The 19,094-nt window shown below is 36.5% G+C and overlaps 1 protein-coding gene across 1 annotated transcript in view; it reads right to left on the reverse strand.

Moving 5' to 3' along the window:
• The window catches only part of LOC135071065 (protein still life, isoform SIF type 1), a 125,735-nt gene that overhangs the window by 89,416 nt on the left and 17,225 nt on the right, over positions 1 to 19,094 (reverse strand). Inside the window, exons 13-19 of the mRNA XM_063964811.1 lie at positions 17,792 to 17,999; positions 15,634 to 15,817; positions 15,013 to 15,063; positions 14,869 to 14,925; positions 13,388 to 13,502; positions 9,337 to 9,414; positions 8,856 to 8,906 (exon numbers count right to left, since the gene is read on the reverse strand). Coding sequence (XP_063820881.1) covers positions 8,856 to 8,906; positions 9,337 to 9,414; positions 13,388 to 13,502; positions 14,869 to 14,925; positions 15,013 to 15,063; positions 15,634 to 15,817; positions 17,792 to 17,999 — 744 coding nt within the window. The remainder of the gene's footprint in view (positions 1 to 8,855; positions 8,907 to 9,336; positions 9,415 to 13,387; positions 13,503 to 14,868; positions 14,926 to 15,012; positions 15,064 to 15,633; positions 15,818 to 17,791; positions 18,000 to 19,094) is intronic.

A 19,094-nucleotide genomic window follows, 5' to 3' on the forward strand; every position in this document is an offset into this window, starting at 1 on the left:
TATCTGCGGTCGCGATCCTCATCAGTGAGGGACCGAGGAAGAAGAAGTGATCACCGAAATAGAAGAATGCCGAATAAAAGATGCTCAAAAGATGTCGACTGATAAAGTCTAAGCCACGACCAGTGCCAATCCAGCTCCAAAATCCCACGAATTTTCAGCTCAAGTGGCAGAATAGATTGCAACCTACGAGACTAGGGAAGTTTTAGCTGTTTCAGAACTATTCTCATCTGTTTTTAAGATTCTGCTTAGTATCGATGTATCCAAGTCCTCACGCTGATACAAAGTGTATTATAGAGACGATTTTTTGTAATAAATCGAAAGTATGTATTTGCGAGGACCAAATTGAATATTCCAACATGAATAACGAGGATAGCAGAACCATTTTGGTAAATGCCTAACTGTCTGCTAGGAGAGATTAAGAAGCACTACTAGTAATTAGGCTGAAGATCGAGATTATCCCGACACTTTAGCGAAGATATCCTAGACTTTAGCTTGAGCGAGATTAGAATGCCCTATTAAAAACAACAAGGTATAAACCAGGAGATAATGAAATCACAACTGAGCTTATGAAATCAGTGGTCGCTTACTATGGGCCTCATAAGAAGGCTCACGGTCACCCAAAGGGCGATGGAGCGGGTTATGCTCGGAGTTTCCCTGCGTGATCGAATCAGAAATGAGGAGATCCGCAGGAGAACCAAAGTAACCAACATAGCTCGCAGAATTGCTAAAATCAAGTGCCAGTGGGCGGGGCACATAGCTCGTAGAGACGATGGCCGTTAGGGCAAGAAAGTTCTCGAGTGGCGACCATGGGCTGGAAGACGTAGCGTGGGCAGGCCTCCTACTAGGTGGACCGACGATCTGGTAAAGGTCGCGGGAAGAGCCTGGATGCGGGCAGTGCAGGATCGTTCATTATGGAAAACCTTGGGGGAGGCCTTTGTCCAGCAGTGGACGTCATTTGGCTGAAACGAACGTACGAACATGCAACTTCTGAAGTATTTGTATGAAAACTTCATCATATCAGCCCTCCCCCAAGATCAGAACTCGAAACTTATCTGATTGCTGCGAGGGTTCAGAGTTGGAGACACCATAATAATAAAGGCCGGCAACGCACCTGTAACGCCCCTGGGTCTGCGGGTGTCTATGGGCGACGGTAATCACTTACCATCAGGTGATCCGTCTGCTCGTTTGCCTCCTATCACATAAAAAAAAAAAAAATCTCTTAAAGTCTTCACTACCTCCCACTTAGAGGTTTTCAAGCTTCTGAGCTAGACCGAGCTCAGTATCAAGATATGGCGAGTACCTACATCACACAATTTCGATTAACTGACGATATTGTAGTTATGACTGAGACCTTAGTAGACCTAGGTACAATGCTCCAGAGCCAATAAGACCAATCCTGGCAATAGTTTCGCCACCGGAGCCACCGAAATTGCGCCACCGAAATTAAAAAACTGTAACAAAATTCAAATTATAAAGAAAACTACAATTCTGATCAATAATTTCTGTATGCAGGCAGATACAATAAAACACCAAACTTTAATCATGTTCAAGAATCGTTTAGCATCTAAGTAAGTAGCTTTCACTCATACACTTGGCAGTGAAATTGAAAAATTTTGTATTCCTGTGCCGCTGATACAAATATTTACGGGTCTGCTGGAAAGACAATACCACAAGTCGCAAGTCTTTATAGCCCGATCAGGAGGACACAGCTGTGTGATGCAGGGAAGAAGAACTCTACGTCTCTCAAAGCTTCTTTGGAGATGTAAGAGAGTGTCGAAATTGAGCCACTGTAATTGCTTTTTTTCGTGGGACAGTTTTGAAAGGCTATTTAAAACACTTAAATTATGAAATATCACATTTCTTTCATATCATTTGGAAGTCTTATTTAATGTATTTTATGGCTATACTATTCTTAAATTACTAGAATCCCCGAGAAAGAAGGAATAACACAATTTATGAGTAGAAATAGAGTTAGGACACGCCACCGCTATTAGATTTTGGGTCTTTGAAAAATTTTTTAGTACATAAAATAACTACCTATTGTCCTGAAGACTTTGCTATCGTGTAAAACGCTGTTTAAACTATATACAGAAAAAAAATCATCGCTCTAGTTACATTTCTCCCATCGATTCTCAGCTCCGCCGCGTAAAAAACGTACTTGGGATATTCACCCTAATATGAGGTACCTATGCTAATACGACATAATTATTTACAACATAAAAAAGATAACTGTAAAAAGGTGTTCAATCAATATTTCTAGCAGTGTATCTGTGCAATCTAGAACCAAGTTTTTATAATCTTGCGAGGTTTGGCGACTTAATTTTTACAGATCTTCCTTTTAATCCTTTTTGATAATGTAGCCAAGGAAATCAGTTTTGCAATCATTCTCGTGATTGTTAATCAAAATCTCACCTTTAATTTGTATTGGACTGCAACTACAGTGTAAAATAAACAATGAATGTTCGATTCTCCAGTCTGCTGCTGTCTGCGCTTATTTAATCAATGCGAGTGAGCCTCGGACTAAAAGCATTGTATTATCCTTTATCGAAGCCCGTCGGGTGTCATTGTGCGTCACGTTACTGGCTCTATAGCCTGGAGGCACGGTTTTAATTTAATTCCGAGTGTACTTTCAATAATTGAAACGCTAGTAATATTAATAAAGTAAAAATATTACTGTGGCGTGCTTATTCCGTCATTATGGTTCATTTAATGTATTTCAAAAATAGTTACAATTAAACATGGTCATTTATACACTTTCGAGAGAAAAAAGGTCTACTCAACTGTGACTTACGCTAGCCAGATTCATCCAACATCATGTTTAACATATTTCATCGTCACTATCTAAATGCAAAAACTGTGTTGCCGCATTTAAGAGAAGATATCTCATTTCCGCAAGTCCATTTAGCAGATGGCCTGGAAATGGTTTGTATACCCTTCTTTCAAGGATATCCTCAGAATAACTTGCTACTCGATTAGCTAATTTTGTCCCGGGTATTAGGCCCATGGGTATTCAGATACGACGCCACGAAAAAACTGAATAGAAAATCAATATAACCAGGGTTGACTTAGAAAAACATCCTCCTTCCCATTCGGTCTCCAAAGTTGGGGATCGTAACCTATTTTATTTTGTCGATCCTTGACTTTTCATTATAACATAACATCTTTTTTTCTATTCTTTATTCTATTCTTCTTATTCTTTGCGGTCTTTTTGTCTATATTTTTGGAGATTGACCTTTTATACGTCAAGTTACTTAACAGTTGTATCACAGTTTATGATACTCTCTCTGAGTATTGTTTCATTTTAATTGAATTATTATTGTACAAACCATAGCTTATCTGACCGTCAGTTGCTAATACCTAGGAATTAATTATATCGACAAGTGATTAGAATTGAAACAAGAGGCCATTATCATTTGTATTAATTAGGTACGTTTCAATAATTATGCCGTGATTAGTAGGACGATATTATGTCACATGATAAAGTCATACTCATCAAACAAAATATTGTCACCTTAATTAAAAAATACGAAACCGTTCGGGTATTAATTTGATTACCTAGGTTTTTATATTTCAATTTCAATTCAAGCGATCCTCGTCAAAATATTTGCACGGTCTTATGAATATAACCAACCCTTTTATAACACTGATAGTCGTTTGCATATATTCCTGCCTTTTTGTCTGTAATGCTCAAATTATTATGAGAATAGAACCCTTCAAAACTCGATGGTGGACTTCAAGCGCCCTAAATCGATAAGAAGGTGTGCTAATACGCCAATACGTATTATTATCGAGGATATCCCGGATTACGTTTATCCGTTCCATTTTCTTGGGAGGCATAAAAGGAAACTATTACGATAATATGCTAACTACGGTCTGCAAGACTGCGCTAAGCCTGTAAAGCCTTGTCCACAACAGCAACCACCTATATAGGAAACTATTCTTACTACAATATAAAGTAGCTTAAGCACATCCAATTAGATTTCCTTGCATGAGAATAAGTTAGAGAGAATTTATAAAAACCTTTTTATCATAAAAGGTTTTAATAAATTATCTTCCAGTTTGGTCTATGACTAACTCTGTAATACTTATACTATTTATTTCGATTTTACCATGTTATAACTTAAATATCGACCACCTTATAATATTACTTTGCAAAGCGAACTTTTGCTGGCATCTGAAAACGCTGCTAAACATGTGTTTTCATTAAAGAGACCCTACTAACATCACGGTTTGAAAATAAAATGGCGCTTGACACTGCACACACAAAGTAGTCGTTACGGTCAATACCAGGGCGAAAGGCGACTCGTGTCAGAACTTTTGTAGACGATTGCAGTGTCATTTGCCGATAAAATGTTTTATACCAACTGGGACACCGAGCACATGCTTTGTTCGATTTTCAACAAGTTACGAATGGCGAAGTTAAATAATAATGATGATCTTGCATTTCTGAAGAGAATTCGTAGTTTTGAGAATGACAGCATTTGAGAAACTAATGAGGATTCAAGATCACTCACTTGTCTATCCTGTCATTATTATTTTTTTCATGGTAGTAGTTTGGTAGATAGAATGTCATATTATTACCTTAATAATTTCAAAAATCTATTTTTAGAAAACCAATGTGGACATGCCCTAGGAAAGGTAATGAGGTTACTCGGGATATCCGCACGTAAACAAAGTAGTGGGTGAATGTTCACTGAATATCTATATTTGTATACATTTACGGAGGAAAAATAAACTCTTTTTACTTGCGTTTGGACTCTATGTAAAAACATTGAAAGTACGAAAATGTACTTAGCTTATGATTTGAGAAACTTACGAGAGTCCCATACTGAAATCTGAATTTTATTTAAAGGTAAATCAGTTTGATATTATTATGTAGGCACTACACTATCTACGAGTAATTTCTTTTAAATGCACATACCTACCTACAAAAACAGTAACTCAAGAATCTATTTTGTTTACAATTTTGGAGTATTGAATTATTAATTCTCACCGCCGAGCAAACCTTCTGCCGAGGAGAAATAAAAGAACAATTTGAATGTTTATGGATTCTGTTTGAAAGTGATTAATTGTACTTGTACCTGTGAGCTGAGGAAGGAAGCCAAGCAACTCCAGTGGGAAATCTAAAACTCCTTCGAGACCTTTAGAAATTAAATCACAAGAAAATACAGGAGTGGAAAAAGTCCTAAACGAAACGAAAGACAATAAATGGATAAGACGACGAAGGAAATAAAATAAAAGTTTGCTACAAAGAGCATTAAGGGCTTAGCAGATTCTGTTGTGCTGTTTATTCAATACTAAAGATCGATCTTTGCTCTCGCATTCTAATCCACCTACACATACTAAGTAGACAATTTTATAAGAACAACGAGGATCACAAACAGAGTAATTTACATTGCAAACAAGAATTAGGTATTAATGGTTTAGAAACAATGTTTGTAGCCTCTGTCTCTAATCTTCATAATTAATTCTGTTTTATTCATAGGTATGTTACATAAAGACAATGGTTTCATTAAATCACAGTGTAAAACATAATTTCTGATACCTGATAATCTGATTGTTTGATTCAAGCTTGGAAAGTCCTGCTCAACGAAACTGGGAAAATTCGTACAAAATTATTTGTTGGTCTGACCTGGAGATTTAATGCAAGTCTCTTAGGCATTAGCCCACTCAGACGTTACGATAACACTTGGAAATAAACTTTTTAAAGGTAAAGCAACCTATACCATCGTGTTCATATAGGCGTGGAAGTCTTACGCTCATATTCACATAATATTACTATGAGGTCTCACAATGCGCGTGGACACACAGGGTGACACATGAACCAATCACAGGGCTCTATTCAACGCTGTGCGTTCGATTTACTGCTTCACTTAAGCAAGCATCGTTTATGAATACGGGCGTTAGATAACAAAACCGGGTGGAAGTACAGCTTACCTATGTTAACTTCATGTAGGTACTTTATAGAACAGTAGTATCTTATAAACTGTACTACCCGTTCGCGCTAAGTTTGCCGGTCCGTGGAATGCACGTCCCCTCCCCCAACCGCGATTAAACGCAATTAGTTAGTGATTAAACGCAATTAATGTGCCTTAATTAACGCAAATACACAATTTTTATCAATAATAATAAATAAAAAATATTTTAAATCTAGCTTGTTAAAGTTATATACGCTTTTCTTCGAGTGACGTCATATCGCCAGCGGCAAACTTATCGCGAACGGATAGTAGTGTATTTTGTCATTATTACAGTTAAACTCGTATAAAGTATAAACAAAGTGTTTCGTGTTCATCTTATTCAACACGATTTAGATAAGTACCTGCACGGATTTGTACAATAGCTATATAAAGCCATCGCACGAAATTGTTTTTCGTTACGGAATCCATTGTTGCTACTCGTAAAGCCCGAATTTAAGCTTCTGGCTATAAATATATACGTGCTTGGATATTATCCTTATTAGATTATCTGCGAAGTGGAAGATTAAACTCGAGATCATTAAGCCAGCGTGATTAAAAATTCAACGTTGTTCCCGTAGAGAGAAACTCCGAATTAGTGGAAGTAAGATTATGTCCTATTAATAATAACATCGTGCTAGTATACAAACTGACCGTTCAAAGTACATAAAGGCTACGGAGAGCTGAAGTTCTAAGAAAGATTTAAATTGCAGTCTTGTTCAAAGTAGGGCGGAGTAGCATAAGGATGCACTGTTGATTGTAGACATATTGGAACGAAATTGGATCTCTTTGCCTGGAAATATTCCATCGCTGAATTTTAAAGGCTGAAAAAGATGGAACGGTTTCGTAAAGGTCCAAAATGATTCAATATGTGAGCGAGCGTATATTACTTTGGTAAGTATTCCGTTATTGAAACTAACTGTAAATGCAAATTCCAGAATGTTTATCCAAAATGGAATTATGAATTCCATATTGATTTCGCATTGTTTGTTATAACTACTAAATGGGTCTTCATAAAACTTCGACCATTTAAAAGTTTTGGGATCGGAATTCCGCGTAGGCTCCTTAATTCGTTCCGGTCAAACATTGTCCTCCCGGGATCACATTTTTCCCATTACATTATTATTATTACTTATAAATGTGACCCGCTAGCAAAGAATTTGATTAACATTAAAATACCTATATTTTAGTTAGAATGTTTTGATCTTGAGTTTGTATTAAAGTTATTACGAATATTTGTTTAATCTACCTACGAGTAGAATATTTAGTGCTAAATACATAAGAAATACATATATTATGATATTGTGTATTACAGTATAATAAGTTGGAGTCCAAAAAATGTAAGTATGTAATGAAATGTTAGCATGTAAGTAAATTCTTTTTTCAAGAGCAATTGATATTAATTTAATTCAAATAAAATAGCATATACGTATAAACATTTTCGATGTATTAGAGACTATTCCAGTAGTAAAGAATTCATTTATAAAATACTCAAACACGCCTGATATCAAGTGTAGATTATAATAAAGTGTAGGTTTAATAAACAGTCTAAATTATGGTAAGTCATTGCAAAAAGGCTCTTTAATATAAGAATACCTAGGAATATTTATGATTGTAGGACACTTAGGACTTAATATTATACAATACAGCTCCACACGAGTGCCTACAAAATAAAACTTAGTCACGTGCCTACACTTAGCAATCCCAAATTTTGATCTCAAGTTTAAGATGACACGCACTTACTAAGTTATTAAAATTATATATCCTACTTTCCTACTTAATATTATAAATGCGAAAGTTTGGATGTCTGGATGTCAGGATGTTTGTTACTCTTTCACGCAAAAACTACTGAACGGATTTTGATGAAACTTTACAGTATTATTGTTTATAACCCAGAATAACATATAGGCTCTAATTTACGACGATCTGTGTCAAACTGAATTTCACGCGGATTAACTCGATTTGTACGTTGTGTGCACTTGTTATAGGAGCTGCAACAGTTATACTGTGTAACCTGCTTTGAACGTTTTGTATGTTATGGGTGTATCCCTGTTTTGTGCACCAAATAAAAAAAATGTAGCATTGAAAAAATATAGTTGCTTAAAGTCCCACCTTCTTATTTGTTAATTACGGCCAATTCGTTCATTATTTTTAAACAATAAAAACAAGCTACTAGCAGAACAATTGCCGATTCATAATTGCCTTTTTAAGATAATCTTATGCTTTTCTTCTAAAAATCTGAATGTTACATTCGGTCAAAGATACGCATGGTAATTCTGTGACATTTATGGTGTAAATCGTAGCAAATAATGAAAGCCATCAAGATGAAAATGGTGAAACTTCGTTGGAGCCCTAGAATTTCACTAGGCTTTTATTTGCACAGTGGCACCAAGTTGGACCATCTATATTAATGCTGGAATGTTGATGACATGTATAGCGACGAGTCTATCTCCTACTGAAATTGGAAAAAAAATATATCCCATGTTTTGAGATGAGCTTCTTCATACAAACTCTTCCCGTTTTCATGGGAAAATGCTCGTAAAACCAATTTTACCTTATAAGTATTTAACTGGACCCAATTTCAATGAATGCCCAGTTAATGATTTCATATTGCTCTCATAATGTTTATACTAAAATTAATTTGTCAATTAAGTAATTAGGTTCCACCCTTACCCTCCAAAATCATTCATAATTTTTTTCTTAGAAAAGTCCTTTTACAGACTTTTATATATAGATAAAATATTTTTGCAGACCGCAATTATTCCCTCTGCTTTTGGAAATCAATAAAATAATAGAGAAAATATAGTATAACCACATGTAATGGCGCTGGGATCAAGATCTACGATTTCCAACAGTGGTCTCCGATTCAGTATAAAAAATAACGAAAGAAGTAGTACATACCTTGACTGGTGGTCGCTCAAGTATCCTTGATCACGATCTCTGACGCGATCCCTGAAACAATTTAACTATGAAAATTCCTATTCACTAGCCAATTTAATTTTAATTTAAAGTGCAAAATAATAAGGCTGAGTTGCACCACCTTGTTTTAACCGTAACAATAACAGGTGCTTTTTGTATGGAATTTGACAGATTTTTGACGTTTGTCAAAGCTAAAGAAAGATGGTGCAACTCAGCCTAAGTAATAGTATCTGCCTCTTTTTTGAATCGATGTAAACTAACAAGAGGTAGACGGTGGGCGGAAGTTTGCATCGTGCGGTCCACACAGCTTATGACCGCAGTCTGTGGAGGAACACTATTTATATGGTCGCGATCCTCATCAGTGAGGGGCCGAGGAAGAAGAAGAAGGTAACAAAGATGATATCAAGTAATCGTCAAGTGGATTTTAATTTTAATAAAAGGAACTAAATTAATGAATACAAACCTGGTATTGTGGTCACTCAAATAGCCCCGTTCGCGATCCCGGTCCCGCTCACGCTCTCGCATTAGTTCGTTGCGGTCGCTGAAACAAATAAATCGGTTAGAAAATGCTGCTTTACATACAAATATGTCTATGAATTATCTTGAGACTGTAATCTGCATTTTTCTTGAGATTTTTTTCACATTTACAGCTTTTAGGAAACCTTCAAAGACTTCAGTTTGAATCATATTAACATATTGTAGCACTAACTTTCCAGTTGGAGTCAACTCATTCACTAGATCTACGAGTAAATATTTCCATTTTAGTTTAGATTGGAATCAACATTGATGTGATTTCATTATGAAGTCGGTTAAAAAGAACTTTAACTAAAGTCATTTCAGATAGACAACGATATTGGATCGAAAGCTCTTTGAACATTCAGATTCAAAGAGTATATAAAAGTACAATGGGGTTTTGTTAAGGCTTTCTTCTCTTTGTGATTTGAGATTGACCTTTTTACATTCATTGCGAGATTTTAACAATGAAAGAAAGGTTAATTTTCCTTGTTTTAATTTCTGACGAAATGTCTTTTCCGGGCCCGGTATAAAATTAAGCAAGGATTTGGGACAATACATATCGAGATGTACCAAAAGTAAATTTTACAATTTAATCTATAAATACAGTGTGAGTCACGTTAAAGTGTACATATGAAAATAGATGAAACTAGACCTATTTTTATCGACAAAAAAGAGGTCAAAAATTTTTTGAGATTTTTTTTTAATTTTTTATAGAATTTTTTTTCTTCCAATTATAGCCTGACCAGGAACATAAAAACCCTGGCATAGAGGCGCGTCAATTGCATTTGATAGTGCAACACTGAGTACAGTCGTACCTGTGTTAAATTAATAGGCTAACTTTATGTATCAGGATTTAGGATTACGGGCTAATTTGATATTTTCATAAATTAACGAAAAAATATTATTAAAGGTAACCTGGTTTAAATAAATTAAATGAAACCATCAATCGAGCTAGTAGGATTTATTTTATTATTCATCAATAATCAAATTCAGAACTTGAATATTCAACTACAATGTCTGCTCATGAACGCTTCAAACTCGGTACTTCTTTCCCAATTCCATAAAATTCAACACTTAGAAAGTGACAAAAAAAATTAAAATAGGTAGTTGAAACAAACCACAGCTAATTTTCATAGTGGACTGTACTATACGATAAACATGTCAGTCAATTTGACAACCTTTGTCGGAAACATTATTCAATGAAAATATTGTCCGAACCCTTAGTATTTGTCTTTGACAAATACTTTAACACATTGTGAACCACTTTTCTTTCACGACTATAAAAAGATTTTAGCAATTTAATTCACAAAATCAATTGCGCACATTTAAAATAAAGTTTGTTTACACTTTGACAGCAATAGACTGACATGCAAAGTGACATGTCAATGAAGTTTTCAGTTACTGTTGCCATTAAAAGAAATTAGTACCATTAGTTTTCCGCAACATGGCGAGGGTTTTTATGTTCCTGGTCAGGCTATACTTATTGTAAAGAAAACGTAATAACTTTTAAACTAAGCGGTATATCCTGATAAAAAAAAACAGAAATAATGCTAAATAACAGGCGATACTAAAAAAATACATACAATACACAAAAAATGCCAACAAGTAATAAAAAATGATACTTTTTGAAAAAAATCTGCTTAAAAATTCGTGTTTTTTTGGTTATTTGATAAATTTCTCCAAAAAATGCCCCTATAACAGGTAGTTTTTATTGTTGTGTATTATTCTCTATCGTATTATCTTTGTAAAACCAAAAATTGCATGTCTCTATCCTTATCACAACATTTGCTATGATAGTTTGAACAAAGGCCTACCACAACATTATTCTCCTCTACAGGTAGGGACAATTTTAATTTTAACTAAAATGCTTATTTTACTTCGAAATCTTTTGTTTTTACTTGAAATCTAACTTGTCTTTATCAAAATTGCAAATCTAGAGCCATTTTCAGTTTCGTTGTTAACGAAGCGTTGAATGGCGCGCCCGGAGAGGCTTAGTTCAAACGATCATAGCAAATGTTGTGATAGGGATAGAGACATGCAATTTTTGGTTTTACAAAGGTAATACAATAGAGAATAATACAAAACAATAAAAACTACCTGTTATAGGGGCATTTTTCGGAGAAATTTATCAAATAACCAAAAAAACACGAATTTTTAAGCAGATTTTTTTCAAAAAATATCATTTTTTATTATTTGTTGGCATTTTTTGTGTATTGTATGTATTTTTTTAGTATCGCCTGTTATTTAGCATTATTACTGTTTTTATTTTATCAGGATATACTGCTTAGTTTAAAAGTTATTACGTTTTCTTTACAATAAGTAATTGGTAGAAAAAAAAATCTATAAAAAATTAAAAAAAAATCTCAAAAAATTTTTGACCACTTTTTTGTCGATAAAAATAGGTCTAGTTTCATCTATTTTCATAATATGTACACTTTAACGTGACTCACACTGTATAAAAGCGAAAGGACTCTCTCACTCATCACGAAATTTCAGAAACTACAATTGCTAGGAGTCTCAAATGTTGAATGTGGGTTCCTTTTAGAATGTAGGTCCACACCTAAGGGGGTAAAAAAACCCGTCTTACCACCCGCGACTTTGTACGCGTGGATCCCGAGCTGAAGTCGCGAACGGTCGCTGGTAGTTATTTCCCTTTCGGCTTTGTCGTTATCAATTGTTTTGATCAAAATGTTTTGTTGAGTTGAATACAACTTAGATTTGTACAATAGTACTAAGTATTTTCGGGCAGAAATCAGATCATTGAGTTTCCACTGCAGTTGGAACTTTGGCCAGACGGGTTGGGGAGGACTTATTTCTCCCTTAGGCCTCTTACGACATCGATGGGAAGAGTGAGAGTGATCTTATTCTACTTAGCCATAACCAAAGAACTAACATAATTTGTACCTACTTGAAAACTTTATGTTGTAACTCCTAATACAATATTTTTTGATTATTGATAAAATTAAACTGCCCACAGACAGATTCTAGCCTTAACTGTAATAGTTGAAATACAAACAGGGCCTGATTTTTTTGCCCTTATGTTTATTAAATTGTTTGTTCAGTTTAGAAACATGAACGTGACATAATGCTTAATTCAATGCAACACCTACATTTTTGTTTCTGCAATTATTATACCGATCTTGTCGCGACAAGAAAAAAATTCCGTGCTTTTAAGCGAATTTGTAAAAAGTATTATTGGCAGGTAGCTAATAGCTCAAAAGATAGGTTCCCATAATTGATTTTTATTATTCGTGGTGCATATCTTTTCTTATTAATAGGTTACTAAACCTTTGTTTGTCACCTGTCATCCGCTTACCAATGGATGGAAGTCGAAAATTAACTTCGAACTCCTCCTAAATTCTTCTGATTAATTTCGTTGCGGGTCCAATGACAGTCCAACTTTCACCCGGGCCAATCTTGACATTCACTGGTTGGATTTTTATTACCGATCAAGCTGTAGATCCTAGGCTAATGACTACACAGGAGTTGCAGTGGTGGGAACTTGAGGTGGGAATAACACCAGCAGTTATGCCTGATGAAATTCATGTTTCTTTGGACGAAACGCCAATACACATCCTCATAAACTGTGAGCACATCCAAAGCCCACAAGATCTAAAATATATCGCCCCCGATAGAGACGGCATTACCTAATAGATGCAGAACTAAGAGGCAAACTGTAATAGGTGATCATAATACATCCATCTCGATCGCAGATATGACGAGGCATAGAAGAGAAGCTCAATAATACAAACAAAATGTATCAAACAGTTGTATCCGCTAAAATTATTTTGTGATTAAGTAAATTTACCTGTACGGGATTATTCTCACCTCTCGTTCCCACCGCTGCAACTCCTGTGTAGCCAAGATCTACAGCTAGACCGCCAATAAAAACCCAACCAGTGAAGTTCAAGTTTGTCCCGGGGGAAAGTTAACTGTCATTGGACCCGCAACGAAATTAATCAGATGAACATAAAAGGAGTTCCTGTAGTTCAAATTACCTGTAGTATCCGTCCCGATCAGAACGAGCGCTGTGCTGCCTCTCCACGCCTAATCGATGCGGCAGCGGCAGCGTAGACGACCGGCTGCCTCCACCAGAGCACTGGGATGCTGGTCCTGGTGGAAGAATATCATCTTTTCTTTATCATCATTATATCAGCTGGACGTGTATAGGATGTGTTGGTTGCTACAACTTTTATAAGGTGAACCTCATAGTTCTCAAGACTCATAGTGAAGTTCATAAAAATACTGACCACGTCCCTACAGTTAGGTTGGGTTGCACGATCTTACTTTAACTTTGACAAACGTCAAAAATCTGTCAAACTCCATACAAAAAACACTGGTTATACCGTTAGCCTAGGCGCAGACCACCGATTTTTTGTCGGGCAGTTAATCAGTATGGGTAATTGGGCATATACAGGGTGAAAACGATAAGTGATCTCACTCCATTATTTCTAAACTATACAAGATATCAATAAACTAGTTACTGATCCTGAAAGTGCTTTATGGGTTCTATCAAACAGTATTAATAATAGGTTACAGAATAAACTGGGTCTATCCGAAAAATCAATGTTTCCAGCTTCCATACATTTGGTAAAATCACATTATTTTAAAAACTACACATGATATCGTAAAACTGATTACTGATTCTAAAAGTGCTTCACAAGCCCTATTCAATGGTATCAATAATAGGTTACAGAATAAACTGGATCTATCCAAAAATTCAATGTTTCATTCTTCCATACATTTAGTACTACCACAGTTATGACACTCATCTCTTGACAATATTATAGCAAGTAAAGCCTAAAAACAATGTTTTCTATGAATAATTTTAAATAAAAATACAATTTACGAGTTTATTTTAAGAGTTTATTATTAAATAAAAAAAATTACACTATTATATACAACTATCTGCCAGCTAAAAGTCGGTGGTCTGCGCCTAGGCTAAAAGTTACCGTCAAAGTTAGGGGATGCAACTCAACCTTAGTAATCGCTACATTCGTAATCGAACAAACAAATCAACTTCTCTCTTTATTGTGTTTTTTCTATGCCAATTTTTTAATTCAAAGAATTTTCCCATTTCGTTACTTATAGGTATCAGCAACGAATATACACATGCTGTGAGCTTATCAACTGTCTACCTACGAGTATAACGGTTGATGTGATACAGTGTACTGTCAAGGTGCGTACGGATTGCGCTTACCCTGGTACGCGTACTCAGTTTACGCGTATCCGGAACGCCTAGTTCATGTATGTATGGACCGGTCCATGTTATGTATGGACTAGGCGTTCCGGATACGCGTAAACTGAGTACGCGTACCAGGGTACGCGCAATCCGTACGCACCTTCAGATTTATAACAGTGGAGGCATATTTACACCCTATGGGTACAAAGCCCATGAAAGAGGAATACGTGAAACAAACTAGCTATGTTTTTCTCTTAATAATAGACATAATTGGTATCCATATTAAAATATACTTACGTCGTCGCGATGGGTAAGGGCTTCGTTGGTTCGAAGGTGGCATGTTGTCGTTGTATTCTGCGCATAAAACACAATGATGTAATACAAAAATAACAATAAAGGTGACAACATCTATGTAAGTTATTAAAACTTAGTTTAACATACCGGGCGAGTTATTCATAGGTTCTTGTAGTGAGAGTAGATATCCTATCCGTTCTAGAACCAAAAAATTTAGATAATTTTACCACGGTTACAAACAAACAAAAAATAACCTAATTTATTATGATATGGCAGATGCGTTACATCTGGTGAGGCTACATACTACCGGTCCAAATGAGGTCCAAATAGTGATAAATCTACTCCTGACACACTTATGAAGCTTAGAATATTATACGTCCAGTCCTGTGAAATGTGCTACACAACAGTAACTATAAGCCTGATTGATCACATACCATTAGGTTTGTCGGATCTGGTTCAAAAAAGGTGACGCCTGATTTGAAATTACTCAGCATCTCCAAAACTCGAGAAGGCTAGAGCAATCTAGAGAACGAGCCAATTGACACGGACTTGGTGCACCTGCTAAAATCTGTCAATTTGTGACCACTCTTACATTGTACTTCTTATTTACTGAACAAGATGTTCAGTTAATCAAGTGTTTATTTTTTCAGATGTGTTTTCTAAGTTTAGTCTTTTTTGAACATCTAGGATACGTCGCCTAATCCTCTATAAGCGAATCAAGTTTCTACTCATGTAGGTTTCATGGGATTATTAAAAAGTGAATCTCACCCAAGTCCTCCATACTCTGGCTTAGCAGAGCTTCGAATGTGTGAAGACTGTAACTCTCGGCGTCCATACCCTTTGCTAGGGTGTTCCGTAAGTGCATCTCATACTCCAGCAGGAGGCGGGAAGTCGGTGATCCCGGAGCTGGTGTCGCGCTCGACTGGGACGCCTGACGCGAGAGGCAGGGCTTCTGGCGACAAATCACTTATGATTAGTAAATAAATTCAGGTAAAATGAAAGGGAATGTTAGTGGCAGTAAGGTACGAAGGACCAAAAATCTCAAATTCGCAAACTGTTTCCTCTTGAAGATGAGCAAAGCGAAAATGATGTCGAATCAAATTTCTTGTTACGTTATCTTCATGCACAGGCTTTATTACAATTTGACTGCCTCTGAGCTCAAACCTGTACCGTAACTTTAGATATTTATTTGTCTCTCTTACGCAATTTCTATAAAGAACAATCACTAACAAACTGTATTAGTTTCTTACACAAAATAAGTTTTATGCTCCAGTTATAAAGTCCTGGGGCTTGTAATGAAACAATATCCACTGCCAAGAGCACTGAAGAACTGCGCAATTCTAAATCAATCTAGACTTCTCTCGAGGCCATCTAACCGCAACCACGACAACATTTTGTGTTATTGTGCGTGGGATATATCAGTTTCCCGACTCGAAGTTAATACCTTCAATCCTACATGCTTGTTTGTATACCTAGTATGTAGTTATGCAGTTTACCTACTGCGGTTCTTACATCTGACAAGTGGAACAAACAAACCCATCTCGTAATATTTATTGATTTGCAATAAGTAGGGTAGGTAGGAATGTACTTTCTTCTTATTCTTTTTGATATTTATTTAGCAAATATTTTTTCTTTAGCAACTTCAGAGAACCCACCACGTATGGGGCCAGGGCCACTTTGGATAGCACCACAGTACAATCAATCCTTTTTTGTTTGGTCACCCACCAATACAGAGTTACCCACCCTGTATACCAAGAACGCGGCCTGTTAGAGAATAGAGACGAGTGACATGAATGGTGCAGATGACGACGACCATCAAGATAGTACGACCAAAAAAATAATGTATTTGATGCTTAAATTTCATTTCCTGCAAAAATCTTGCTACTTATCATCATGATTGATTTTAGCTTGGAATTTGAATGACGTAAAGCTTCAGCCAAACCAACGCCATCACCATCGCCGAAGCTTAAAACATAATATCATTTTCCTGTTCATTGTAGTACCTATCTGAGAATCGAACCCAAGATATTCGAGTACGTAGTGTGATTTCTATCCATTGACCACTAACATTTGTATGAAGCTTCCGTACTGTTTGATCTATCTGCTGTGCCACTAATTTTCCCTTTTATTAAGACTTCAAACCTTCAGTATTAGCCATCTGACACCACTCGCTCAAAACGTGCTATTCGAAGTACGGAATCATGTTATTTTTTTCAGACAAACAATTTGGAATTAAGCCTTTAATTTCATAACCAGGAAGGACAGATTTCTAGCCACCAATACATTTTAAAATTTCTCTTTCTCAACAGGGAATCAAACCCAGGATGGAGAGAGTCTAACCTAAAATGTAAGCCTAAAGGACAGTAAATCTGGGTAAAACTAAAATAGTAAGACACGGGTCTTAACGCGACGTTTATTAATGAGTTACATTATGTACGAACTAAAGTCGCTGACATATAGCCCGACAGATTAGCAAGCTGAAGTGGCAATAGGCAGGGCACATAGTACGCAGAACTGACGTCCGATGGGGCAGCAAGGTTCTGGAATGGAGGCCGTGTACCGAAAAACGCAGCGTGGGACGTCCACCCACAAGGTGGACCGACGACCTGATAAAGGTAGCAGGAAGGCGCTGGATGCAGGCCGCTAGTCCGCTACCAATTCGTAAATTATAATTTGAGCTTACACTGACAGCCAAAGACTGATTGACTGTACTTCAGCTGGAATAGTTTTGCAATTCCCGAAAGCGAGTGAGCTTTACATATGTGGTGGCTCGCTACTGTTCGTTTTTCAAAAGTTTTGATAGACACTACAAAATTACAATATCGTTATGTGCATGTACACGTACACACCCAAGTAAAGCTCACTCGCCTTCGTAAGTTGCAAGAGCTATACAAACTACTTTTAAATAAACAGAATAGATACGGACCCCATGATGATGCTGCCTCGGGTCGCGGCGCTGGCAAGGCTCTTGATCCGAATTCCCGTTGGATGACGACGGCGTGGTGGCGTAGCACTGGTTGTCGAACATCACGTTGTCAGACGGCGGGGACATGTCGCGCTCGCCGCCGCCCAACTCTAGGTATAGCCCGCGGCCTGGGTACCCACTTGGGGCTGCGCCGACCCCCACTCCACGGCTAAGGGAAAGAGCAGGTTTTATTCATCATCATTTCAGTTATAGAACGTCAAGTGGCGAAGATAGGTCTCCCCCAACGATATCCAGATTGGCCTGCAATGGCCGATGGATGCAAGATTCTAAAATGGAGGCCACGTACGGTCAACCACAGTTTAGAATATCCAAAAACAAGGTTAAAATTTTATAACCCTTCAATTGAAGAGCCAGTAAAGTTACATCTTGACGGGAATTCGATGAACGTAAATTAATAACTGTTAACACCAACGCCTACGATGTAACGAGTAACTTACATCAAATGTAAAATATGAGTATATTATTGTCAATGAATCCAAATCAATTTGATACGGATTTCATATATTTAAATTGCATAGTATACACCAGGGATTGCTAAATATTTTTGGTGTCTAACAACCCTTATGAATGAAAACAATATGATAGTTGGTTAGTGTCAGTTACGGCATATCATCAGTTACGTTCCAGCTATAGTGCTCATCCAAAGAAGGTCTAAATTATTACCTTACTTAAGCTTTACTATCTTATCCTCGTATCCCTTCTTCAGAATACAAATTTTTGCAAGTATTTTGAATTAGTATAGTTTTGAGTAAGCAAATCAAGTTGATGCATTTTTGTATATTGGAAGTGTAGACTTTTGCCAAAAACTTGAAAGGTGAAGACAGTTTCGTCACGGTTTCGTTTAAGACATTTCACTGAAGTTATGAAAAATCTTTCTGATTTAGGTGTGCAATTGTTTTTGTAAATCTTACCTACACGTACCAATTTGATAACGATATTTTATTTTTTACTTTATGTAACAGAATAAAACCTAGCAGAGGTTAGTAGGTAAAATGCTTTGGTCTCCTATTAAACGCCGTAGACTGCGTTACAATGCTTACTATAAAAATGTACTGTTATCGTCTCCTTCAGACGTTGACGCCGCCATAGGTACGTTTGACGCTGACTTATTAACGAAGTGGCCAAATTAATGTTTTTTTTTTATGCAAGACAAGGCAGGTATTTGACCGCAATCGCACCTAATGTTAAGCGATATGCAGTCTAGGATGATACATATCTGCCATGTAAGTGCCTATTCACTCTC

Source organism: Ostrinia nubilalis, chromosome 4 (assembly GCF_963855985.1).
Source record: "Ostrinia nubilalis chromosome 4, ilOstNubi1.1, whole genome shotgun sequence".
In the NCBI taxonomy this organism is placed as follows: domain Eukaryota; kingdom Metazoa; phylum Arthropoda; class Insecta; order Lepidoptera; family Crambidae; genus Ostrinia; species Ostrinia nubilalis.